The 27,451-nt window shown below is 31.1% G+C and overlaps 2 protein-coding genes across 2 annotated transcripts in view; one reads left to right on the top strand and one right to left on the bottom strand.

Moving 5' to 3' along the window:
* Positions 1-7,214, top strand: part of L(2)k09022 (HEAT repeat containing 1 homolog l(2)k09022) — a 7,820-nt gene extending 606 nt beyond the window's left edge. Inside the window, exon 2 of the mRNA XM_074253359.1 lies at positions 834-7,214. Coding sequence (XP_074109460.1) covers positions 841-7,110 — 6,270 coding nt within the window. The 5' untranslated portion in view covers positions 834-840 and the 3' untranslated portion in view covers positions 7,111-7,214. The remainder of the gene's footprint in view (positions 1-833) is intronic.
* On the bottom strand, positions 7,156-27,451 carry LOC141534184 (uncharacterized). The gene is made up of 8 exons (XM_074253361.1): positions 27,045-27,451; positions 21,276-21,379; positions 19,950-20,126; positions 19,454-19,636; positions 19,125-19,310; positions 9,077-9,262; positions 8,725-8,809; positions 7,156-7,699 (listed from the first exon to the last, which is right to left on the bottom strand). Exons 1-8 carry the CDS (start codon positions 27,434-27,436, stop codon positions 7,630-7,632), a joined length of 1,383 nt encoding a protein of 460 aa, XP_074109462.1. The 5' UTR covers positions 27,437-27,451; the 3' UTR covers positions 7,156-7,629.

The following is a 27,451-nucleotide window of genomic DNA, read 5'->3' as shown; positions in this document are numbered from 1 at the left end:
AGTATCATTTAAAATCATAAAAATTAAGTTAGCCGACATCTAAACTTTTTTAGAATTTTTTTTTAATGACATTAAAGTTAGCAGTCACTAGATAATTTTTAAAATTTTATTTAACAAAAAAATTACATTTTTAATTTTTAAAAATTTCTACATGTCAATTTTTTTTGCCATAATTTATTTGTTAAAAACAATTATTAAATATCTGATAAATTTAATTTAATTTTTTTTTTTTTTTTTTTTTTTTTGATAAAATAATTACAAAAAAATTGCGCATGTAAAAAAATTTGAAAAACTAAATGTCCAATTTAAAAAAAAATTTTTTTTATTGCTAATTCAATTAATACCATCAGACAATCGCACAGAATTGCAAACAAAAATAAAAACATGACTTTCAAAATACCAAACTTAGTCACTACAATCTATGAGCATTAATTTGTTATGTCAGCTTAATGGTTCTGGCAAGATTTACCTCCTAAAATTTCAAATTCTCTTAGTTTAGAGTTTCTTAAGATGAGAGTACTGGATTTTCTGATAAATCTTGAATAATAATATAATAGTAAGCTGGTTAAAATAATTACTTTATAATATTTAAAAACATTATGTACATTTAAATATTATGTAAATTTTATGTTTTAAGCTATCAAGTAAATTCTTTATCATTAATATGTATCGGCTGTACTTTTGTGAATTATAATTTTGTAGACATTATTTTGCCATTCGGCTTTCCAGTCTAGTTCGTGTCTAGGCATTTAAACCTAATAAATAAATAACAAAAAAAAAGAAATTCAAAATTTTTTGCTGTCGGCTAATTTTAGTTTCATTTAAATTTCTAGCTAAAAAATGGCAACATCATTAGCAGCCCAACTAAAAAAGCTCGAGGTTCCTCAAACTTCATTGCTTCTCCAAGATAAAAAGCGTCCGAGTTTATTATTTGACCCGAAGGAAGCAGCGAATCTCGACCTAGAAAAAGTCTTCAAAATCGGTAAGAGTGGCTTTGACGAGCTTCTAAAACAATCAGCTGTCTTCCAGCAATTCGAATCAATATTCTTTTCCGAAAGCTCGCTGAAATTCGAGCGAGCAGTCCACTCATCAAAGGAGAATAAAAAACTCGACTTGGTAATAAATAATTTTCTAATTTATCTCTCGCCTTATTTTCTGCTCCACACTGCGCACAAGACCTTGGAGTGGTTAATCCGTAGGTTCCGGATCCACGAGCACAACCAGGACCAATTTATAATGTTAATCTTACCGTATCACGACACCAGGATTTTTGTACGAGCGCTGCAGCTCGTGGACTTGACGAACCCGATCAACAAGTGGCACTGGCTCGAGCCGATCCAGAAACCAGGAGTTCCACTGTCTTCCCTAGCGGTGGTGAACCGGTTGGCGTGCGACAACAGTTTTCTGAACTTGCTCTGCTCCCATGTGCTCGCTGCGACGGAAATCTACGGAGTAGAATCTCGCCGGTTGAGTACTTTGTACTCGTTCTACGCGACGAGAGTCATCGGAGCGCTGGAGCGGTCTAAAGAAATCACCGAAGTTCAAGTAAGTCATTTACTTCCAGTACTTGTGCATGGACTCATCAGTTCCGTTGTAGACTTTACCGCGAGTACCTACATGGTTCTCACGCAATTGTGGACCAAAGCGCGTCTTGATGATCGGACTATGAAATCATTGCTAGCCAAAGCTCTCAAACACCCGCCTGACGAGCTCAGAAATGAAGTATTGATGCTCGTTTACTACGTATACGACACACCTCATCATTCTTTCACAGCAGTTTCCGATAAAATAGTAACCCGCGCAAACAAACCGTGGTTCTGCGAAGAGTCCACCAAAATTCGAGGTACCAAAATTGATACTTCTAAATTTTTAATTCTCCTGAGCGAGAATGCCATCAAAATGGTGGTAAAAAATCCAGATGAGGCTAAAAAAGTCAGAGATTTTGTGACAACTATTTTTGAGAAAATCAATTTTGAAGACAAAGAAATTAACACTATTTTAAAAACGACTTTAAAGCCGAGTTTGGTCTCCGGAACGTTGTCTCTGGCTGGTAAAGAGTTTCTGAGCCAGCTGTTCAAGGCTATCGAGACCCGTTACCCGGTGTGCTTCGACGAGTACCTCAAAAACTTGATGGCAAAGAGCGAGAGCGACCTAGAAGCCAAGAGTGTCCTTCAATTTCTGACATCCTGGCACTCCGGAACGAGAGACACCAAAAAATCAATGGATATTTTAAGCAGATTGTTCCACTACAGCGCTGACCAAAGAGTCCTGGCCTTGAAAACTTTCTCCACAGAGACTCTGCACATCAGTGACGGGTTCCAGGAGCTGTTAAACAACGCCCTGCTCCAGAGATTCAACGACGAAGATGTAAGAGTTGTAAAAGCTCTTTTGGATTTCCCGGTGAAGCGGCTGCAGAGTTTGTTTTCCACCGAAGTTCTGGTGGACAATTTGATGACTCTATTGTCGCAGTGTCACACAGCGAAGCGTCACACTCTGGCCAGTCCGGCGCTTAAAATTTTACTTGAAGTCTGGGACGAGGGAGACGACACCAGTATTTTCATCGCAACTCTGCCGTATTTATTCCCGAGCTGCGGCGAAGAAATTACACTAGCGTTGCAAATTCTTAATTCTGAGTTCGCCAATAAAAATAAATTATTGCAGAAGGTGAAGGAAAACCTAGGACCCCATATACTCGCGAAAGACCCCACAGTGTCTGGAATAACCGCGGAAGAAATTGGATCAACTGCTTTTCACAATATGATCAATTGGGAATTGATACCGCCTACTGAAAATATTTTGTCTACCATGAAATTGTCTGACAATGTCGACGCGACAGCTGTGTTCTTTAATCTGATGCTTCTGGGGTCAGTTGTCCGAGTTCCAGTTAAGAAATTGCCACCAAAAACAGCTTTAGAAGTGATTGAAATGGTCGCTAAAATGATAAAACAGTACCCCAAGGTCCAGGTTATGCCCGGATACAATCAACTAAACGGACAAAACATCCACGAAGCGCTAAAAATGACTTCCAAAGAAATTCTACCACTGCAAGCTGGTACTGGAGTCCTTGAACAAGTCCACAGACGCTTTGATCTCCAGTCAAAATTGAACCTGGACTTTGAAAATGACCCTGAAAACGCTCATCTTATTTTACGGACCCTTGAGATCCTGTTTGACGGCATGGCTTCGTCTATTCACAAAGCTATTCACTACTCTTGGTGCGTAAAACTATTTTTCCAACGTCACTTTTCTTCAGCGTCAGATTTGTTGCGCTTTTTGTCCCAATTTTTCGTAAAGCCCGTAGCGCCTCAAACTTCATTCCACTGTTTACAAATAGCCTTGGCAGTATTGTCCCACTCTGATTCATTCCAGTGGATTCACCAGGACAAGACCTTCATCACAAATTTACTGATTGCTTTAGCACGACCGAATCCAAGATGTCGCGAAGCAGCGTTGACTATTTTAAAGCGCATCACCCAGACCTTCAATATCTCGATGGAGGGAGCGTCAGTTCTTCTGAACCAAATCTCCAACCGAGAATCTGAAATTTCATTAGACCCGGAGCAGCTTCGAGTAATTCTTTACCTTACATTATCTCCAGACCCAGCTGTAAAGTCCCAGTTCAAAGAATGTGAATGGGAAAAGCTTCAAGACACCCGAGAATTTTTATTCAAAATAATTCTAGACGACAGTGTGCCAATTCACACATCAGCTCAGCTTCTGGAAGTCCTGACTTTCGTAAACGGGCCGAAGGTGCTCCAAGAACTCGCTCCGAAAGGCGTGAGACTGCTGAAACAGCTGAAGGAGTTTCCAGAAAAATTTTATACAAAATTAGCGCTCAGTAATATTTTGCAGAGGTTTGAGAGCTGCACAGCAGAAGCTCTGAAGCAGGAATACGCCTGGCAGCTGTTCGACCAAGCTATCGTCACTCACCACGTTGAAATCCCTTGGAAAGACAAGCACAAGTCTCCCAGCATCGTCATATTGAAGCAAATTGACCAGAGCTTCTACGACAAAGTCAGCAAAGTTGTCCCGGGGCTTGAAAAAAAAATAATCGGCAAGCTCGTGGACATTGTAACTGACTGCGAGGTCGGTAGCATCGTTACAGCAGCCACCCGGGTGGTCAAGAGAATCCAGATCGACGCCCAGCTGATAATAGACGAGCTCAGGGCGATGAAGGAAGCCAAGCTGCCTGAAGAAGACACTTCCCAGCAGACTCCAGCGCAGAAGCGGCGATCTCAGCGCATGAAGCGCATCCACTTGCGACCGGAGATCATCAACACCCGCGAGTGGAGGCGAGGAATCACCGTCCTGGAGTTCATCCAGCGGGCTGACAATCAGGAGCTCAATGTCAACAATCAGGAGCTTTTATTGCCAGTTTTGTTCGAGCTACTTCGACTGTGCATTGCCTTTGAAGAGCAGAGTCCGCTTGAGTACACCAACCAGCTGCTGCTCTCTGCGATTAATTACCTGTCCTCCAAAGGACTCCCCATTCCGGATCCTCATCAGCAGGTGGATTTAATTTCTCAGTGTATAAGAATCTCCCAGAATCCTGGAACTCATCATCACGCGCTGCTGGTTCTGGTGGAACTATTTAAAGTTGCTGATATTTCAACAGCCTTGCACAGCATCATGCCGATCTTCACTTTCATGGGAAGCTCTGTTCTTCGCCAAGACGACGCTTATTCAATTCAGATTATTTCCAAGACCATTGAAACTGTCGTGCCGATTATTAATGCTACTAATGATGAAACTCACGCCTGTGAAATTCTCAGAATTTTTGTTATTTCTCTGCCAGATGTTCCTGAACACAGAAGATTCCCGATATTTACCAAGCTGCTGCAGCTTTTGGAGAATCATCTCCATTTGTTTTACCTTTTGACGTTTGAAAGTCATGTTTTGATTCAAGGAAAAGATCCTCAGTTACAACAAACTTCCTCACAGCGGCTTGAATTTGCGCTTAGTATTTCTAAAGAATTTTCCGCTAAAACGCTGATCGACGTCTGCGTTAAATTGGTTGAATTTATGAAGATTTTGCCAGTGGAAATAAAAGAGAACCAAAGACAGCACATTGTTTTTCCAAAAAATTATATTTTTGACGTCAGTAAAAATTCTCCCAAACAATTAAGACACTACCGGTACACAATTGTCCAATTTTTGAGCTTACTTTTGTCTTCTCAGGAGTTTGTCGACAAAGTAGCTCTTTTGAGCGACAAAGGTCTCTCAAAAATCAGATCATTGTGTGACAAATTGATTGTGGAGCTGATAATCATCATCCAGAGCGTGGCTAAGAGCGCGGACTCGGCTCAGGGCAAGCCGACGGAAAAGTACTGGAAAGTCCTTCTGCACAATTTGTACGACATTTTATCAGCAGTGAACAATCTTCTGCCGAGTGAAGTTTTTGTAATGAGCGTCGAGAAGCTGATCAACCACGACTTGTTGACGGTAAGACGTAAAATTCTGGAATTACTCAACGCGCGGCTCCAGCAGCGCAAGTTTGCGGAAGAAAACCGCACGAAGCTGATGACTTTGGTGAAGCATTTGATGGAGATAGTCGGTAAACACGGAAGAATGCTGAGCCAAGAGATGGAAGTCGTCCAGCAAACAGCTCTCATTACTCTGAAGCTCCTGGCCAAGCTGCTAGCCTTCGAGCATCCTGAAGAGTTCAAGCCAGTGCTAACACTCACCACCGAGTACATGAGCGCGAAAGAAGGGCCACTGTTAGGATCTGTTGTGCTGTGCGTCGCGGAACTCAGCAGCGCGATGAAAATCCACGCGATTCCTCTGATGAGCAAATTCATGCCGGGGATAATTAAACTGGTGAAGACTCACTGTCATCACGAGTCTCCGGACATTGTCGTGATTAGTATAATCAGCGCGCTGCAGAAGATCGTCGATTCTTTCGCAAGATTCTTATCCAGCTACCTTGATGAGCTTCTCCCCGAATTATGCAGATTAAATATTCTTTACACAGACCCAGATCATCCCAAAGTAGGAATAGTCGTTTCTAAACTCAAGGCGACTTGTCAGAAAATTTCTTCTGACGTAAGATTGTCGCCATTGTTGCGCATAACTGGAGAAGTTTATGATTCCGTGATTGAGGGACAGAATTACGCGCTAATCCCGCCTCTGGTGGCCATTTTGTCGGACGCCTTTGCAGGCTTGACGCGTATCACCTTAAAAGGGGTTAAAGGCGAACTGACTTCGTTTTTCTTGAAGTTTTTGGAGTTCCGCGAGAAGATAGGAACCACCGACGCCATGGAGACTGACGATGAGCAAAATCAAGTCGCTCAGAGGATTTATATGGTTGAAGAAAGCGTGAGCAAAGCTTTGATCGCCTGGGTGCTGAAATTCGACGCTGAAACTCTTAGAGATTTTTACAGAAAGGAGCTGCTGCCTTGGACCAGAGGAGACTCGGAGCTCAAGTGCAGAAAGATTATTTTTTACAGATTGTCTTCGAATGTCATGGACGGAATAAACGAATTGTCCGAGTCTTTGCCTGAGTCTTTTTCCAAGGCCTTGGCGGAGTTGGTCTCTGCTGTACCGAACTTCATGCTGCCGCTAGCGGCGCCACTGCTCAAAGACAACAACTTGGCGGTTAATCCGCCAGGTGACGACACTTTCCAGGAGGAGTTCTCACGTGTTGAAGTCACGGAGGCCATTTTGTCGACGCTGAAGAAGATTTTTGAAATTGTTCCCTGTAATGCTATCAACTCGGAGTGGTTTGATATTTTGACACAGCCGATTGTGGATCAGATTGAAAATGTCTTGGGAAGCAAAGAAGATTTTGAATTCAGGGCTAAAGATCTGATTGTTCCCTGTGTGGCGTTCTTCGCTGCTGCGACTTCAGACGCCGCTGTTCATAAGAAGATTATTTACCAGACGCTTCTCAAGACTCAGCACAAAGAGTCTCATGTTCGCGGCACCGCGCTAAATGCTGTTGTGGAAATTGCCAGGAAACTTCAGGAAGACTTCATGCCCTTCTTGCCGGAAACTGTGCCCTTCCTCGCGGAACTCCTGGAGGATGGAGAGAAACAAGTTGAGAAGGCTACTTTGGAAGCTGTTAGGACTCTGGAAGATATTCTTGGAGAACCCCTGCAGAAATATTTCTAATTTTTTATTTTATTCAAGATAATATTAATTAATAAATTTGAATAATTATTTAGAAAAAAAATAGTTTATTTTTAACTTAAATACAATTTCTTATTCGAAATACATTTATATAGTTTTTTTTTATAATACAAATAGATTACATAAAAAAAAAAATAGCCCAAATTTAATTAGTTGTCAGTTTTTACATTAAGTAGTAAAAAAAATATAAGGTGATTTATGGATTTATAAAATTTTGTGGAAAATTATATTACGTATCGAACTTTGACAGTTTTTGCTTGTTTAAATAAATGGACGCAATATCACGCGGTCAATATTAAATCAATTAGTTTTTTTTTTTTTTTTTAAAGTCGCTCAAATAGTAAGTTACTTTTTATCCAAAGCTTGGATTTATTGTTTTAGTTTATTTAATTTTTCTGTTAGTTACAATTAGGCTCGTTTTTTTTTTTTTTTTTTTTTTTAAGTCGAGGATTTTTTATGTTTGTCGGATAGTTGTCTTGTTTTTTCACCGCTGTTGGGTAATCAGACTTGTGGAACTTCTTGCGCTGGTCTCAGAGCCATTCCTTCTCCCGAGTTAGTTGCCGGCGTTTTCCTGGTCATAAAAATTTTTTATTTTAATTAGTTAATAAAATTTGAGGGGAATTTTAAATGGTTTTTGAGTAGTAAAAATTAATGTGAAATTTAGAGTCAATTATTAGAGAGTTTATTTTTTGAAAATTTTTTTTCTTTAGGTTGGATTTATGGATTATTTATTACAAGTTTACAAAAATTTTATTTGTATATTTTTTTTTGCAATTTAAAAATTTTAATCATTGAGTACTTAAGTATCAAACAATTTTTTTGATTAGTTTTTTAAGTTTTTCGAGAAAAAAAATGATATGGTACTCTACAAATTTATTTTTCAAAATATTCAATTAAAAACTAGACAAGTATGCGTTTTTTTTTTTTTTTTTTTTTTTTTTAATTGGACTTTTGCAATAAAAAAATTTATTGTCCACAATTAGCTAATTCAAATTCATAAATTTGCTGCACTAGAAAATTAAATAAAAATTTAATTACTAAGTTAATTTTTTGATTTTTCAAGATAAAAAAATAGTGTAGCTCTTAATCTAAAAATTCATAAATTTCCTGATTCTGGAACTAGAATAATTTTTTTTTTTTTTTTCTACTAATAAATAATGAAAATCAAGTTAGCCGACATCTAATAATTTTAAGAATTTTATTTTTATTAAAAAAATTATTACAAAAAAATAAAAAAAAAATTTTCAATTTTCATTTAATTTTCAAAAAACTTTAAAAATTATAAGTGCAATTTTTTAGTTCTAATTTAATAAATTAAAAATAATCAAAAAATTAAAAACGTCGGCTAACTTTATTATTGTTAATAAATATTAAAAAAAAATTATAACACTAAAAATTAATATGATAAATATTTAAAAAAAAATTCCACGTATAGTTTTAAAAATTTTCTACATATGAAATTTTTTCCTTTAATTTTTTAAAAATAATTTTTCAATAAAATAAATCATTAAAATTTTCAGATGTCGGCTAATTTTCATAATTAATAAAATTAACTAAAAAAAAAAAAGTAATAAATATATTCAAAAGAGCGTTTACCTCTTTCGGTATTGAAAAATGATATAAACAATAACCGCGTTGCCAACAAAGAGTAGTACAATCAGGATGGACGGCACCACCATATCTGCAAAAGAAAAAAAAAAAAAAAAATGTTAATAATTAATTAATGAGAATAAATAATGTAGATTTATCGATTAAACTGTTTACAAATGAGTCACTCGAACGCCGCATGGCACATTGACCTATGAACTTTCAGTATATTTAAATAAATAAACCATTTTGCCCGGCAAAAATTCGAGCGGTTCTCTGTAGAAGGTTTTGAGAAAGCCCTCGACCTAACTCTGGCCAGGGTGCTCCATTTGCATGGAAATAATCTAAAAAATCCACTAACCTATGACAAAGTCCCCCTTCTTGCTCATCGCGGATTGCGCTGGATCTGCCATATCAAAATTACTTCCAACGGCGACTGCGTTCTCGATTCTTCCGATTCTCACCCCCGTTGACTGGATATTACTGTCTGATAGGCTCGATAAGCGGTTGCTGTCCGACTCCGTTTTTAAAATTGCCGCCGACGATGCTGGAAAATTATTTTTTATCAGTATTAAGTTACTAAAAAATTTAATGATAATTTGTTTCGTTATTTGTACGAGTAGTTTTTAAATTTAAGTTGTAGTTATGTAGTGCTGACGAATCGGTTATTAGATACGAGATAAGAAACATTTTTTTTAATGTTCATAAGCGTAATCTATTTTTAAATATCTTTTTTTTTTTTTTTTCTTTTAATGTTTAAAAAATAACTTTGTCAGTTTATGGTAATAAATAATTACTGTATCAGTAATTACGAAATAATTTATTAATAAATTTCATATTTATGTCAATTGGTATAATAATTGATAAATTAATAATAATAATAATTAAATGGTCAATGACCATATTTTTGCTCTGGAATTAAAAAATTATTATTTATAGAAAATTTTTAAATAAATCTTAATTTTTTAATAATAATAAAATTTTTTTATTATTATTATAAATTAAGAAAAAAATAAATCATAATGATTTAATATTATTTTTATTCTGAAAAAAATTATAATTTATAGAAATTCTTTAAAAAAATTTTGATAAATTTTTTAGTCTATATTATTAAGAGAATAAGCAAAATTTTGTGGCCAGTGTATTAATATGATAAAATGGGTTTTTATGATTAAATTTGGTATCATTAGAAAGGTCTTAACTTGAATTTGTGCCTTTTTAAGGTTTTATATCATTTTCACCAATAATCGATTTATAGTGATAAGTATTTAGGCTGCATTCGAAAATTCTCTATCTCTAGATACATAATTAAGAAATAATCCTGTATCTCGTGAACTATTGACATTTTTAGAAATATAAGCTCATCCTGATGTTCCACTCATCAAGACCTTTCATTTGAGTACCCACATCAATTTTTCATATATTTTATATATTTATATACATTATATATATATGTATATATGAAAAATATATCAAAAATGCAAGTGGGTACTCAAATGAAAGCTCTTGATGTATGTAACATGAGGATGAGCTTATATTTTAAAAAACGTTAATATTTAAAAAAGTACAGTGCAATTTAACAAAATTCATTACTTAATGAAGCGAAATTTTATTTATTTATATTTCACAAGTCACAGAGTGACTGCAAGGTTGCTATAATAACAATAATAATATAGTAATAAAAAATAAAAATAAATCAATGCAATTTAATGTTATTTACTTTATGAAATGATACTATTTTAAAAAGCCACGTGGCTGTCATGCGTTAATACTTTTAAAAGTTCTTACTGTATAGAATCTTACGTAGTAATGCAATAAAATTATCATTAACAATAACGATAATAACAATAACTAAGAAGCATGAGGTCAGAATGAGGCTATCGCAGTTGACTTCCCCTCGTAATTCACTTAAAACATCGCGTAATATATACTACGTACATATGTATATGTATATAGAAACATTTAAAAATAATTCTCTGTATTTACCGAGTTACTTTCCGACCGGAAATTCGAATTCTTTGTCACTCTTTCCGTCGATTGTCCGAGCATTTCTTTTAATGCGACACAATGGAGTAGAGATTAGTATGTAGTGAATGATAAGAGTGATATGAGCGAGTGTTTCGAAGACGGGCGAACTAACACTGAAGAGCGCTTATTTATATTATATAAAATGACGATTGTGTCGGAATTCGTTTGGAGGTAGATTGGGGACTTGTCTACTAATTCTCACGCTAATTGATTCAACACGCTTCTGTTTGTTATTTGTTCTGTGGTTTGATAGATATGTTTTATTTTTTATTTTTTTACGCTCAGTTTTTGTAGTTATTTTTTTTTAATTTTTTAATTCAAAATTTGAATTTTTTTTAATTTTTTAATTTAAAATTTGAATTTTTTTAATTTAAAATTTAAATAAAAAAAAATTTTTTAATTTAAAATTTCAATTTTAAAAAATTTTTCAATTTAAAATTTGAATTTTTTTTAATTTCTTAATTTAAAATTTTAATTAAAAAAAATTTGTCAATTTAAAATTAAAATTTTTAAATTGAAAATTTGAATTTTTTTTAATTTCTTAATTTAAAATTTGAATTAAAAAAAATTTGTCAATTTAAAATTAAAATTTTTAAATTTAATAAAATTAAAAATAACTTTTTTACTTAATTTAAAAATTCATAGCCAAAATTTGGAGTATAAAAATTCAGTATAAAATTTCTGAATTATTTAAACATTTTTCTGTAAATAAAAAATTTTTTTTTTTGGTTTCTAAAGATAAAATTTAATTAAAATAGAATTTATTTAACTAATCAACTTAAAAAAAATTTAACATCAAAATTCATCAATAAAATTTTACTGTTTTTTTTTTTTTTTAATAATAATAATAACACAATTTTGACTGCCGTTAAAAAATTCAAATTAAAAATTGACGTTAAAACATGAAAAAAAATTAATTATATTAAAAAAATATATAAATAAAATTTTTTTTAATTTTTTTAAAATAAATTTTTAGTGTTTCAATAATATTTAAATTAAATTAAAGATACTTTATTTTTTTATAAATTTTTTTCAAAACTAAATTTCATTTAAATTTCAAATAAAAAAGTAAATCCGAGATTGACGTCCTCAAAACTCAAACGAATTAAAATCTCCGATAACGCTAATCTTGAAAAAATCTTATCAACATATATTATTATGCATTAATATTATTATTATTATTATTAAGTCACCTACGCAACTATAAATACATTGTAAAAGAATAAAATATTAGAATAGAGCAGAAATCAAGGATTTAGCAAACTATTGCATCAGTTTCTAGCAAAATAATAAATAATTAACAATGGCTTAAAAATGTGATTACAACTGTTCTTTTGGCATGAAAAAAAAAAAAAAAAAAAAAAATGTTCTGTTTATGCAAATAAAAAAACTCGGCAAGCAAATGATAAAAAAACAAATCGAGCGAACAAAGAGGAGAATTCTCATCCAAAGTTAACTCACTTATGAGGTTTCTTAGCGTGTCTGCAAAAATCCGTATCATGATGTCTTTGGTTCAGCGTACAAATAATATTTAATAAATAATAAAAATCAACAAAAATGAAAACTAGCAAAAAAAACCATTTTTAAAAATTTAAAAAGCAGCTCCAAAAAGCGGAAAAAAATTTATTAATATTTATCGAAGACATTTACAATTCGGCTCGGAATTGTCAGCTGAACACGGTCAGCATCACGTTCTCACACCGTTTTCACGATACTGTACAATCTCGCGGATTCTGACTCTCTTTCTCGGTCTCTGTCTTTGTTTATCAGCACAAGGCACACTCTACAGTCAGACAAATGTCCAAAGTCTCTTCCCGCCTTGTTCTGTTCCACTATATGTGCAATTTTATCCGCTAAACTTAACTAAACTCCAATCCGCTCGTTACGTTTAAGATTGTTCTCAAATAAATGTGATTTTATATGATTTTTAAAAATTTTATCTATTTAAAAAAATAAAATATCGCTTCTCTTTGTCTCAACACGAATACCGTAACTGTGTTTCAAATGATTTCATCGATTATTACTCAGGAAGTTAAGTAAATTGCACAAACACAAAGAGCGAAACTTGCTAGTCGAATGCTCAAGTTCATTTGACTGCTCTTCGATCTTATTTGAGTTATATATTTTATTTACATTTATCGTTGCAATATAACACAATTATCCGAAATGGAATCTCGGTGGCGTGATCCGAACAGAGAATTATTTAATAATGTTATCTTATTTTTATTCTTAATTAGTGATAAACTTTTAACCTACTATAAATTATGCCTATAAATGATTTCTGTTGTTTGGAGTCATGTTCATTCATTTTTATCAATTGGAAGAAAAAAATTTTTTTTTTATAGAAATTTATTTATTTCTATTTAGATTGCCGAGTTATTTTGTAACTTGATTTTATTTGACATTGATATTGTAATATAGTTGGAGAAAATATTTTTTTTATGGAATATTGTTATTGTTTTTTGATAAGTTTAAAAGTGAGCATGTTTTTTTTTTTTTTTTTTTTTTTAATTTTGAATTTTAATATAAATAATTGAATTTTTAAAAATAATAATAATAATAATAATAATAACGATAATAATAAGGCTTATTATAATTACTTGAACATTTTCATTTAAAAAAATTAAAACTGATTCTTATTTTAAAAATTGTTTAAAATAAAATAATAATTAAATAAAATTAAATATATAAATTATTTTTAATATTATTATTGTTATTATTACAAATAAAATGAATTATAAAATCTAAAAAAAAACATTTAATATCAACGTTCAAAATTTATAATAATAATAATCTGTGTTATTAAAAGAATGAGCAAAATTTTGTGGCTAGTGTGTTCATAAGATAAATGAATTTTTTTGGTTAAATTTGCGATCATTGCAAAGATTTTGACTTGAATTTGTGCCTTCTTAAGGTTTCATTTCATTTTCACCGATAGTCAATTTATTATAATAAGTATTTAAGCTGCATTCGAAAATTCTCTATCTCTAGATACATAATTAAGAAATAATCCTGTATCTCGTGAACTATTGACATTTTTAGAGATATAAGCTCATCCCGATGTTCCACTCATCAAGACCTTTCATTTAGGTACTCACATCATTTTTTCATATATATACATATATATATTATATATATGTATATATGAAAAATATATTAAAAATGCATGTGGGTACTCAAATGAAAGCTCTTGATGAGTGTAACATCGGGATGGGATTATATCTTTAAAAATATGAATAGTCGAGAAACTACAGTGCTCTATCTCTAGATACATAATTAAAAAATGACCTTGTATCTAGTGAATTATTGAAATTTTTAGGGATAAAAGCTCATCCCGATGTTACACTTATCAAGACCTTCCATTTGAGTACCCACATCAATTTTTCATATATTTTATATATTTATATATATTATATATATGTATATATGAAAAATATATGAAAAATGCATGTGGGTACTCAAATGAAAGCTCTTGATGAGTGTAACATCGAGATGAGCTTATATCTTGAAAAACATCAATAGTTAAAACAGTACAGTGCGATTTAACAAAATTTATTATTTAATAAAACAAAATTTTATTTATTTATTGTTCACAAGTCCCGACAGTCATATAGTGAATGCAAGGTTACTAATGTAATGAATTTATTTAAATGGCCGCAGGACTACAAGTCCTCTAGCAGCCAAGACTCAAAATTCATTTTAATAATAATAATAATAAGTTCGAAATTTTTATGAGAAAAAATTAAAATTAATTTTAAACGAGTTTGATAATAAAAAATTTGAAACATAAAAATAATAATTATTATTATTGGTATTATAACATATAAAATGAATCATAACATAAAAAAAAATCAATGAAAATAAACTCTAAAATTTTTGATCCATATTATTGATAAATATGTTAAAATAATAAAATTAAAAATAATGATAATAATAGATATAAGTGAATAATCATTTTCTAACACTCAATACTTAACTTAAATTACTCTAAAAAATTATCTATTATTTTTTTAAATATTTAGAAAGTTGTTTTAAACTTTCATTAAAATTATCTTCAGTAATTACCATTATTAAAAGTAAAAAAAAAAAAAAAAAAAAAAAAAAACAACTGATAATTTAACTCTATGAAATTCGTAAGCACGTGACACATGGAGTAATATATATGTTTATATTTATAGTTTTGCCGGCGAGTTTAACGGAATGAAAAAAGAGCAAAATCAAAGTGGTTTTGTAAGGACGGCTACCTTGGAATTTATTTATTTGGCAATTAGAAATAAACTTCCATCCTAAATAATAATTATAGTAATAATAATAATTATTTAAATGGAAGCGTGGCTGATAAACTAGGAGGTAATTAAAGCGTAATTTATGTATTTATGTATTTATGTATTTGGGGAATAAATGCTTGAGAAATGGTTAGACTAACCTTGAGCAAAAATCGAGAATATTTGTGAGATGAGTACACGTGCCGTAGTATCGGAGCTAACTGGCGTCGTGAAGAAAGTATACTCGCACTCTACCCCACTGGATCTTCCCTCTATCCCCACCAACTAATATATAGATAATATATACTGTATATTTGTATGTACAGAGTGAGTACGTGTAAAGTGTACTTCTTGCCCTGTTCTAGTACTCTGAAGGTCCGGGAATTCCCTACGATAATTTCAGGGCCGTAATTTCGGACACGAGCCCAAAGCTCGACACAATACCGCGAATAGAATGCGAATGTCTGGCACGAAAAGCGCGAGTCGATTATCGGGTCTATTCGAATTCTGGTGACCTATTTCGCTTCGAAATGTCTGGTTAGAGCTATTGAATTGGGTCAAAGAGTTTTAGACAGTGGTATGGACGGCTGACGATTTCAATAGACAGTATAGATAGAAAAAAACCCCACGGAAAATATATATATGCAAAAATAACTGCTAGCTTACATTTAATTAAATCCATTATTTGTTTTTTTTTTTTTTTTTTTTTTTTTTTAAATTAAGTTTAAAAATATGACTCTGAAATTAGAAGACACTTGACAATTTTTTTTTCAAATAAACTATGTATAAAAAATTGCGCTTGTATTTTTTTGAAGTTTCTAAATATGGAATTTTTTTTTTAAATTTCTCTTAAAATAAATCATTTGTTATAAAAATTATCAGTAAGATTTTTAAATAAGAATCAGTATAAATTTATTAAATAAATATAATCATTATTCTTAATAATTAGCAACCTTGCAGTCACTATGGGACTGCCGTGACTTGTGAACTATAAAGAAATAAAATTTTGATTTATTAAATAATGAATTTTGTTAAATTGCCCTGTACTTTCTTAAATATTAATGTTTTTGAAGATATAAGCTCATCCTGATGTTACACTCATCAAGAGCTTTCATTTGAGTACCCACATGCATTTTTCATATATTTTTCATGTATATATATGTATATATATATATATATATATATATATATATATATATATATATATATATAATATATATAAATATATAAAATATATGAAAAAATTGATGTGGGTACTTAAATGAAAGGTCTCGATGAGTGTAACATCGAGATGAGCTTATATCTTTAAAAATGTCAATAGTTCACGAGATGCAAGGTCACTTCTTAATTATGTATCTAAATTGACTATCAGTGAGAATGACATGAAACCTTGAAAAGGCACAAATTCAAATCAAGACCTTTGCAATGACACTAAATTTAACTAAAAAAAAACCGATTTTATCGTATGACTATTAGGGTGGGTCAAAAAAATCGAATAATTTATTTTTGACTTTATACTCTGAAAAATAGGTTCGTAGACACCTAAAAAGAATTCTCTCCAAGTATAAGCTCTTAGTTATAACGGGAAGGTCCTCCGCTTTGCGGGTTTCTATTTTTTTCGAATAATCAGATAAAAAAATTTATATCTCGCTTCCAACTGCTTGGAAAAATATTCCGTGGCATAGATTTTGTGAGAAATTGAATGCTTTACAAAAAAGGTCTCTTATGACTTTTTCAAAAACTCAACCGATTAAAAGATATTCATAGTTAAAGTTTGGCTATTTTAAGGAAAATATTCGTTTTTATTATGAATTTTATAAGTCGATGAAAAAAATTATTTCGGATTGCGGAACTCATGATTTTGTAGGAAATTTACTGCTCTACAAAAATGGTCTCTTATGATTTTTGATTAAGTGAAGCCGTTACGAGATATTCATCGTCAAACATTAACGAATATCAATATTTCCAGTTTTTGATCAATAATTCGATAAATTTTAATTTAAACTATGAGTTTCAGGAAAATTTACATAAATTTGAGTTTCGATCGATAAAGAAATGTTATAAACAATTTTTTTAATATTGTTTTCAGTCTTGAGCTTGTTTGATTGCATTAAAACAAGAAATTAGAGCATTTTTTTCGACATATAGCCAATGATTAGTTTAATTTGAAGTGAATGACATATTTCTTTGTCAAATTTAATATGAAAAGTATTGAATCAAGTGAGAAACAACCAGTATTTAACTTTTTATAGATAAATTTTTTATTGAATTATCAATTGCAATATAATTGTCTATATTTTTAACATAACAGTACGCTATTACTATAAATAATTTCTTTTATTACAATTTGGGAATGTTTTTGATGTTCTTTGACAACTTGCAATAAGTACTGGAATTGTTCTTCATTTTTTGTCAAGCATTGATTATATTCACTGACTAATGCAACAGCTCGCTCTGCTGAATCATTGACAACTTTTAGTTGTTGAAAGTATTCTTTATTTTCGAGATAACTCTCATTAGTAGGCCATAATTCAACATCGACATCAAGAAAGTCATACGGTAGATCGAAGATTTTGAAAAGATTTAATGACTTTTTAGACACAAAGTCACTCAGAGTTCTCTGCGCCAATGAATTCAAATCTTTTTAGCAATTACAAATCTTTTAGCTTTAGAATCTGTACCTTCACGAGTATTAACAGCTTCAACAATACGTTTTTTTACTTCTAATGGAACGCCATCGTCAAACAGTGATAAAATGGCAAGTTCATCGCTCAAATACCATAAGTGCGAAATCATTTTTTCACACGTAGCTGAAGAAATCAAAGGATTGATATGTTTGTACTCCAATAAATTTTTCATAAACTGCAAGTCATGATAAGCAGCAGTTGTTGCAGAAGTTGATGAAAACCAAGCTTTTAAATACAATGTGACTATAAAAATACAGAAATGACGAAGACCATGCAATTCTTTCTGAGAGAGTTTGAATTCATCTCTGAATAGATACATTTTCAAACTATAAATGGCCTTAGCCATCCATCTAGCATGATGAACAGCACCAGGACGTTTGAAAGAAATCTTTTCTTGAGGCATTTCTCCAAGGAAAATCAATGATAATTCCAATAATTCTTTATCTAACTTATTATAACATTTCTTTATCGATCGAAACTCAAATTTATGTAAATTTTCCTGAAACTCATAGTTTAAATTAAAATTTATCGAATTATTGATCAAAAACTGGAAATATTGATATTCGTTAATGTTTGACGATGAATATCTCGTAACGGCTTCACTTAATCAAAAAATCATAAGAGACCATTTTTGTAGAGCAGTAAATTTCCTACAAAATCATGAGTTCCGCAATCCGAAATAATTTTTTTCATCGACTTATAAAATTCATAATAAAAACGAATATTTTCCTTAAAATAGCCAAACTTTAACTATGAATATCTTTTAATCGGTTGAGTTTTTGAAAAAGTCATAAGAGACCTTTTTTGTAAAGCATTCAATTTCTCACAAAATCTATGCCACGGAATATTTTTCCAAGCAGTTGGAAGCGAGATATAAATTTTTTTATCTGATTATTCGAAAAAAATAGAAACCCGCAAAGCGGAGGACCTTCCCGTTATAATTAAGAGCTTATACTTGGAGAGAATTCTTTTTAGGTGTCTACGAACCTATTTTTCAGAGTATAAAATCAAAAATAAATTATTCGATTTTTTTGACCCACCCTAATGACTATCCTGGACACAAAATTTTTTTTATTCTCTTAATAATAAAGATAATAAATATATTTTTTCTGTGTGGTAATTAGACAAACCATGAAGTAAAAATACACAGTAAAAAAATTTTTCGTCATTGTGTAGAGCGTTAAAAATTGTGTGTTAAATATTACACTCTCGTGTGTAGAATTTAACATTCTCATGTGTTGATTTAATGATTTAACACACTAGAATGTTAAATTCTACACACTAGAGTGTAATATTCTACACACAAATTTTAATACTCAACACAATGACGAAAAATTTTTTACTGTGCAATAAGATCTACTTTCTTGTTTTTTTTTTTTTTTTTTTTTGTTTATGTTTATTATATTTAATAAATTGAATGAACAATTACCGACGCAAGTTGGCAGTCTGTCGATACTCTCGTTCCAGCGTCCATTTCGACAGTCAAGAGTCCTCGTGGGCTCCTTGGTATCCGGGAATATCGTCCCCGAGAAGCACTTGAAGGTCCTAGAGTCGAGGGTATTGTTGGTGACGTAGCTTCCTTTAGGGACTGTCGTTTCCGGGCAACTTCTTATCGCTGGAATAATTTATAAAGATCAAGAATTTTTCAATTAAATTTTTTTTTACTTAAATCGAAACCATAAAGTTCTTAAAAAAAATGTTCTTAGTACCAGAAATTCTTCTGGAGAATTTTTTTAGACGAAAAATAGATCTCAGTACCTTCGTAGTGAAGCAAAAATCCCCTTCCTGGATAGACACGTGACGAAGAGATGAGATCGACTGTTATCTTGTTAGAATGGGAGATTATTTTAACTCCAGCTCTCGTTCCGCAGGAGTCAAATAAAATTCTGCCGTTCTCACGAATCCTAACGCTGTCGAGGCAGCTTCCGTTCGGTTCAGGACCTGGGGATTCATTTGCAAGTGAATAAAGTAAATTACAATATGAATTATTGTTTAAAATAGAAACAGAGCGATTCACAAAAAATTTATTTTGTTGTAAAAAAAGTGAGGGAGCTTGATGAATTTAAAAAAAAAATATTTTATTGATAAAAAAATTATGAAAAAAAAAAAAAAAGTAATAAAATTATTTTAAATATTTTTTTCCATGTGAAAAAAATTTTTTTAATAAAAATAATTAATAAAATTTTTTTCTTTGAGTGTAAAAGTGCGTTAATATATAATTAAAAATTAATAAATCTATAAAAGAGTATCTTACTGCGAATATTAAAGTCATGAAAAATCAGCGAAACTCTGTGACCCGGAACGGTATGAAAAGTCCAGTTACAAGCGTACTGTCCAGGATAATACAGAGGATAACCTGGAGACTTAACATACCCGCCTTGATTGTCGTCAATCCTCACTTTCATGTTGCAGTATTTATTAACCGCGTTTTCTGAAAATCATTTAATAAAAAAATAAAATTACATTTATTTATAAATTATTAATAATTAATTTTCAGTTTAAAAAAAAAAATAGAGTTTGCAGTAAAATTCACTCGCGAATCCGCCCTTGGCTGACTTTTATTTCGATTCACCCCCTGGAGTTCGCTCCCGGCCTCCCGGATGGGAATGAACAGATGGGAACAAGAGTCAGCTAGATCCAGGGGTTGCGATTTATAAATGTAGATGTAGATAGAGATATCAAATATAGATATATGAATATAAGCTTGCAGGTCTACACACTATATAATAGTAACATAACAAAAAAATCTACCTCGCTTCTCTTTTTAATTCTAATTTTTTTTTATTGTTTGTCATCGATTCACTCTCCATTCCACCAGGCAGGTTCATCTCGCTTCTGGCTTTTAAAGTAGCTATTCAAATTCCACTCAATTCAATTAAAATTTTAAAATAGTTACGAAAGGGTTGCGAAAATTGTTATTGATATTGATATTTTAATTTCTTAATTTTTATTTTTTTTTTTTCAATTTAATTAAAATTTATTTTTTTTGCAGTTTAATTTTAATTGCCTGCACGGTAAGAACAAGATTACACTGGATATCATCCTAAATTATACTGAGTAAAAAATTTTTTTAGATAGTAGCTAGTATAATCCAGATTACAATCAGTATAATCTCAGATTATAATGAGTATAATCTCAGATTACAATGAGTATAATCCAGATATCATTCAGTATAATCTAGATTTTTCTAGTTACTGTCTGAAATTTTTTCCACCACAGATATCACTGAGTATAATCTGGGATGATATCCAGTGTCATCTTGTTCTTTCCGTGTATTTAATAATTTTTTTAGTTAAAAAAAAAAAATTTTTTTTTAATTTCATTTTATTTGAAGTGTGAATTTTTAAAAATTGTGTAAATAATAATTATAAGCCTTATTTATGTCACACGGCCAGCTGTTTAACATGATACTAATCTAGACATTCGGTTTAATTTGATTTGTCGGCGCCTGATTTTCGATTGTGGGAAATATGGACACAGGGTGTAGTTAGCTGCTTTAGGATATTTGTTTCGGGGTATTGTTGCTGTTTATTGGTCACATTGTTAGTTTAATTGGTGTAATAATAGTTACAGGCCTTACCGGGTATGCATGCGTACTTAAGCCGCAGGTTAGCCGGCTGCCACTTTGTCGCGCCTGGATGGTCTTCGTTGATGGTCACTCGGCAGTGATAGCGCCCGCTGCATCTGTTTAATTTAACAAAAAAAATTTTTGCTTATTATTTTTATATTAACAAAAAAAAATTTATTCAATTTACAATTTTAAATAAAAATTATTTAATTTAATAAAATTAATAATAATTATATTTTCATTTAAAATTGTAAAAATTTAATTTAATTTTGTTAATTTTATTAATCAATTTAATAAAATTAATAATTATTATATTTTTATTTAACATTGTAAAAATTTAATTTAATTTTTTATTTAGTTACACCAATAATTATTTTTTTGTGGCTTAAAAATTTTATTTTTAATTTTTAAATGAAAAAAAAATTGTCAAAATTTAATTGCAATTTTTTTCTTCGACGTTTTTCATTGAATTAAATTAATTCGACAACTTTTTTTTATTAAAAAAAAAATAATAACAATTAAAAACTATCATAACAATAGTTTGTTAACTTTTAATCACTAGAATCGAGTCATGAATAGATACACCGCAAAGAGAAAGGGTGTAAGCCAAAAAAATACCAGAGAATATGTTTTACAAAAGGGGAATGCAAAAAGTTGTGTACCCAAATGCAATTACTCTATTCGCTTGCCTACGGGTTAGGTACCGATAGTAGTATAGTACAGGGACGTCGTTTTAACACACACATATATACATATATAAAATATAAAATGAACATACATTGAAGCCAATAGAATCAGCGACTGAAAGTTTGTTTTTTTACATTTTAATTCACAAAGGGTCGTTTAATAATTTTCTTTGTCTCAATTAAAATTATTCATTATATTTTTAATTAAACTTTTTTATCAGATAAATTTTCTCTCTCTAGAGTTCTGTTTTTTATAACAAAAAATTTTATAATTTATAGAGATATCTATACATATGTATGAATGAATTCATCAAGTAGGAAAAATATTGGTAGGAAAAATTTTTATTTTCTTTCGATAAAATGGGAAAAGGTGAAAAAGCAATATTAATATCATAGCAGATGCCACGATTTGAAGTCTAGTGATAATCCCGTGGATCGAGCTGAGAGCTAACACGTGATCCGGGGACGTTTCTTTGTTCCTTTTCATCCCTTTTTTCTTTCTCTCTGTGTACTTATTCTGTCGATTCTGGCGATGATTTTCCAGACCCTCCTTTTTATTCCGAATGATGCACATCTGCGATCACTACTCTCGACATCTTTCACCATATTACTATTTATGTTAGATTTTTTTTTAATTTATTACTCTTCACACTTCTAATGTCAATATTAATAAATTTTTATATTTAAATTTTATAGAATTAAATTTTTATATTTAAATTGTATAAAATTAAATTTTTATATTTAAATTTTATAAAATAAAATTTTTAAATTAAAAATTTTAATTTTACAACTTGATTTAACTTACAAAAGAAAAAAAATAATAATTAATTAATTCTACAAAGAAAAAAATATTCTTTTAAAACTTTGAAGTGTACAAGTATTTTTTTTTTTTTTTTTTTTTATTAATTTGTCATTAAATGTCTTTAATATATCACTTAAAAGTTCTGCTGAACCTCTCAATTTTTTATTATATTTCTCCAATAAATTTATCAAAGTTCAGCCTTTAATTTTTCACACAATTAATATCTTCGACATTTTTGATTTATTATTATTAATAGAGCAAATTTAATCTCTTTTAAAATGTTGTTTTTTTTTAATTAGTTTTTTTATATTTTATTTTTGATAAAATAAAAAATGTGTAATTGTTAAAAAAAAAAAATTCCAGAGAATTTTTATCAATCTATATATATATAAGAGATTCCTATCTATATAGTCACTCATCACGATATCTCGGGAACCATCAGACCTAGAAACTTGAAATTTGGTAGGAATATATTCCTTTCGCCGAGTGGAGGTCAGCTAAGAACGGATTTTACGGAATTCCACCCACAAGGGGGGTTGCGGGGGCGTTAACAATGAAAAATTCCCGTTTTTAAACTATAGCTCCTATCGACACCAAATTTGGTAGGAATCTTCTGTAGGAGATGTAGAAATAATCTATGAATGAATTTCACGATATTTCACCCCCCCCCCATGGGGGCTGCGGGGGTGACTTTGAACAATGAAAATTTTTAATTTTCAAGCTAAAGGTCCTATCGACTCTAAATTTGGTAGAAATCTTCTGTAAATGATGTAAAAATAATTTATGAACGAATTTTACGATATGTCACCCTCCCAGAGGGTTGCGGGGTGGCTTTTAACAATGAAAATTTTTAATTTTCAAGCTATAGCTCCTATCGACTCTAAATTTGGTAGGAATCTTTTGTAAGAGATGTAAAAATAATCTATGAACGAATTTTACGATACCTCACCCCCATAAGAGGTTGCGGGAGTGGCTGTTAACAATGAAAATTTTTAATTTTCAAGCTATAACTCCCATCGACTTCAAATTTAGTAGGGATATTACTTTTACCATGTAGAGGTCAGCTAAGAACAAATTTTCAGAAATTCCATCCCCAAAGGAACTTGCGGGAGCGTTAACAATGAAAAATATAGGAGCTGTTCTATAGGTAGATTGACTCATCACGATATCTCTGGAACTAAAAGACCTAGAGACTTGAAATTTCGTAGGAATATTACTTTTACCATGTAGAGGTCAGCTAAGAACGAATTTTAAGAAATTTCTCCCCAAAGGGGTTTGCGGGGGCGTTAAGAATGAAAAATTCCCGTTTTTAAATTATTAATCCTATCGACTCCAAATTTGGTAGGAATCTTTTGTAAGAGATGTTGAAATTATCTATGAACAAATTTCACGATATCTCACCCCCATAAAGGGTTGCGGGGGTGGCTATTAACAATGAAAATTTTTAATTTTCAAGCTATAACTCCCATCGTTCTCAAATTTGGTAGGAATCTTCTATAAGTGATTTCAAAATGATGTAAGAGCGAATTTTATAACAACCTACTCTCAAAATGGATTGCAGGGGTGGGTGTTAACAATTAAGATTTTTAATTTCCAAGCTATAGCTTCTACAGGTTTTAAATGTGGTAAGAATCTTTTGTATGTGATGTAGGAATGCTATAAGAGCGGATTTTATGATAGCCTACTTATAATATGGATTGCGGGGGTAGGTGTTAACAATTAAGATTTTTAATATCCGAGCTTTAGCTCCTGCAAACCTTGAATTTGAAAATACTTTTGATCTACCCACCTCCTCCTACACATCTACCTCATAATTCTTACGCATTTAACATGTCGCGATATCAATTGTTGCCCAGAAATTATCCTTGAGGCAATAATTTTTCTATTGACTCAAGAAAATTTATTTGTTTAAAATGGTGTTCTCGGTTAAAAATATTTTAATAATTTCAAGGTTACATATTTTTCAGCGTATTAATAACAAAATAAATTCACATATGATGTTAAATTCAGCTAGAAATAGCTTTTCTCGAATTCTGACTTCAAAAGGGATTACGCGTGCGTTAACAATGAAAATCTCTTATTTTTAAACAATAGTTTTTATGGCCTCAAACTTTTGTTGGAACTTTTTGTTTACAATGTAGAAATCATTTCAAATAGGATCGTACGAAATTCCTCCCCTACATAGGAGTGCGGGAGTGATGTTTGTCAAAAAATTCACATTGTTCCTATAGATATAAAATTTAATAGAATCTCAGGAGAAACAAAAAATCACAGGGATGGCCTCCAAGGACAACCAATTAAAATTTTTTTCTTTCTTAATAATTATATTTTCTTACAACAATCGTCTCTTTAGCAGCGGATAAAAAGTCATCATTATAAGGTTTCTAAAATTTTACTTCATATGTAACTATTGAGTCAACGGACTAAGAGATTAACATACATTTTATTTTTATTGATCATTAATCGATGAATTGTTGTTATTACGGAGAAAATTTTAATTAACAACAAAAATCGCTGGACTTTGACCTAGGCAGATTTTAACTTCACTTATGAGACCTACAATATAACTTTAACTGAAATTTCCAATGCTCATTTAAAATTTTTTTCGTTGTATGAATTGTTATTCATTTTTTCAAGAAAGCCACGGGAATGTTATATTAATTGCACATGGAAAGTTACAATACATATTAGCTAGAAGGATCACGTGGATAAAAGGTAAATGTTACTCCGATGGAATTTGGAATCTCTAAGTCAATATAACATTCCAATCAAATTTCAAATTTAAATCTATAAATACAATTCTGTAAACGCCCAGCAGAGCGGGCGGGTAACAGCTAGTTAAATAATAATAGCGTCTTAGCAAATTTTTGAAATAAATATCTTCAGTAAGCAAACTTTGCCACAAATTTTTTAACTCGATAAAAAAAAAATAAAAACGTGTATTTTCTCTTCTAATTAACCAGAAGTATCAAATTCATTTTTTGCGGTCAACATTTTCTAGTCTTCTTTCGAAATGCTCACATTAATCTTGTCCTTTACAATTCTCAAGAAACTCAATACCATGCCTCCATTACTCGCCTTTTACTCAACACACCGTATCAAAAAAAAATAATAGTTTACAAAGCTAACAAACCCGCTTTACTAAAAAGTATAAAATAATTTTCAATGCGTTGAAAATAAACAAAAAATTAATTTTAGTGTAAAAAAGTGTCGAGAGTTTTTTAAGATATTTTAACAATTGACATCAAGTATTCCCGGCTTTTATACAATAAAATAAATTTTTATGAATATTTTTATTGACTAATATATCAAATTGGGAGATCAAATAATATTGAATCATTTTTTTTTTTTCATTCAATATGTAAAATTGCACGCTAAAATAGTATAAAATGGGTATTAAATATTCAAGAGAAAAATTTTCTCAAGGTGAGAAAATTTTTATCTTAGCTGAAGTAGGTGGCGATATTTTCCTAAAGTGTCTAAAAATTTTGATCAAATATAAAAATTTATTGTATCAAGTATTTATGATAATTTGAATTAAGAAAAAATTACTTCCATCAAGAATAGAATTTCAAGAAAAATTTTTACTTCGGCCAACACAACTTCGGTCTTCCTTTAGGTATCAGAAAATTTTCTTGAGCCAAGAATTTTGTTCTCCAAATTATACTGAGTGAAAAAAATTTTTAGATAGTAGCTAGTATAATCCAGATTACAATGAGTACAATTCAGATTACAATGAGTATAATCAAGATATCACGCAGAATAATCTAGATTTTTCTACATTGAAAAAAAAAAAAAAAAAAAAAAAATAACAAATTAAGAGAAAAATTTTTGATCCAAGAAAATAATTTTGAAGAGTTTCATTGTCTTGAAACAAGACGAAAAATTCTTAAATTGAATAAAATTTACTTAAACCAAGAAAAATTTCTTAGTTTAAGAATTTTTCTACTTGAATCAAGAAAATGAAATTCTTCAAAATTATTTACTTGATTCAAGTAAATTTTTTTTTCTGTGTAGCTACTATCTGAAATTTTTTTCACCACAGATATCACTGAGTATAATCTGGGATGATATCCAGTGTCATCTTGTTCTTTCCGTGTAGAAATTTTAAAAGTATTACTTTTTCAAAGAATAATTTTAAAAAATTGTAAAACGTAAAATAAGTCCTTAGTTGATCCTACAAGTCAAAAGCTTGTTTCAAAGATTAAGCTGAGCATGTGTTAGTACAGGCGTTAGTGCTCACACATAGATTCATAAAAAGCTAATAAAAGTTTTTTAATATAAAAAACCTACCTGTGATTAAAAAGTGTCCTAAGATCGATCCGGGACGTATCCTCCTCGTCCTTAATATAATTCCCCCTCAGTTTCACCTTAAAGTCCTCGCGCATCCGCGGCCTGAACTCGCGGAACCTCGCGGCTCTTCTCACTTTGTTTATCTCGGAGCAGCTGTGACTTTTGTCGCGCTGGTACTCCGCCTCCAGGACGAAGACGAACGCATGCAAAGACCTGCAATTCAGACGGATCACCCCGTCAGAGCACGTGTCTTCCTGCACTATCTCCATGTAACCCGCGGGAAGTCTCACTCCCTTCAACACTCGCGTTGTTTTTGAAAAAGTTACCCTTATTTTAGCGTCCAAAATCGAAAGCGCCAGCAGCGTTACCGCCAACCACCTTCCCGGTTGCATGTCTAATCATCACAA

The sequence above is a fragment of the Cotesia typhae genome, unplaced genomic scaffold, assembly GCF_013202065.1.
Source record: "Cotesia typhae breed Kobodo isofemale line unplaced genomic scaffold, CoteBio_Ctyphae scaffold_13, whole genome shotgun sequence".
Classification (NCBI taxonomy): domain Eukaryota; kingdom Metazoa; phylum Arthropoda; class Insecta; order Hymenoptera; family Braconidae; genus Cotesia; species Cotesia typhae.
The sequence above is the reverse complement of the archived record's forward strand: the minus strand, read 5'-3'. Positions and strand labels throughout refer to the sequence as shown.

Excerpts from the sequence above, each read along its gene's own strand:
- LOC141534184 (XM_074253361.1), bottom strand. The coding sequence starts at position 27,436 with ATGCAACCGGGAAGGTGGTTGGCGGTAACGCTGCTGGCGCTTTCGATT. Across the intron at positions 8,810-9,076 it reads GAAGGGGGACTTTGTCATAG|ATATGGTGGTGCCGTCCATC; the intron begins GTTAGTGGATTT and ends TTTCTTTTGCAG. Across the intron at positions 7,700-8,724 it reads ATTTTTCAATACCGAAAGAG|GAAAACGCCGGCAACTAACT; the intron begins GTAAACGCTCTT and ends TTTTATGACCAG.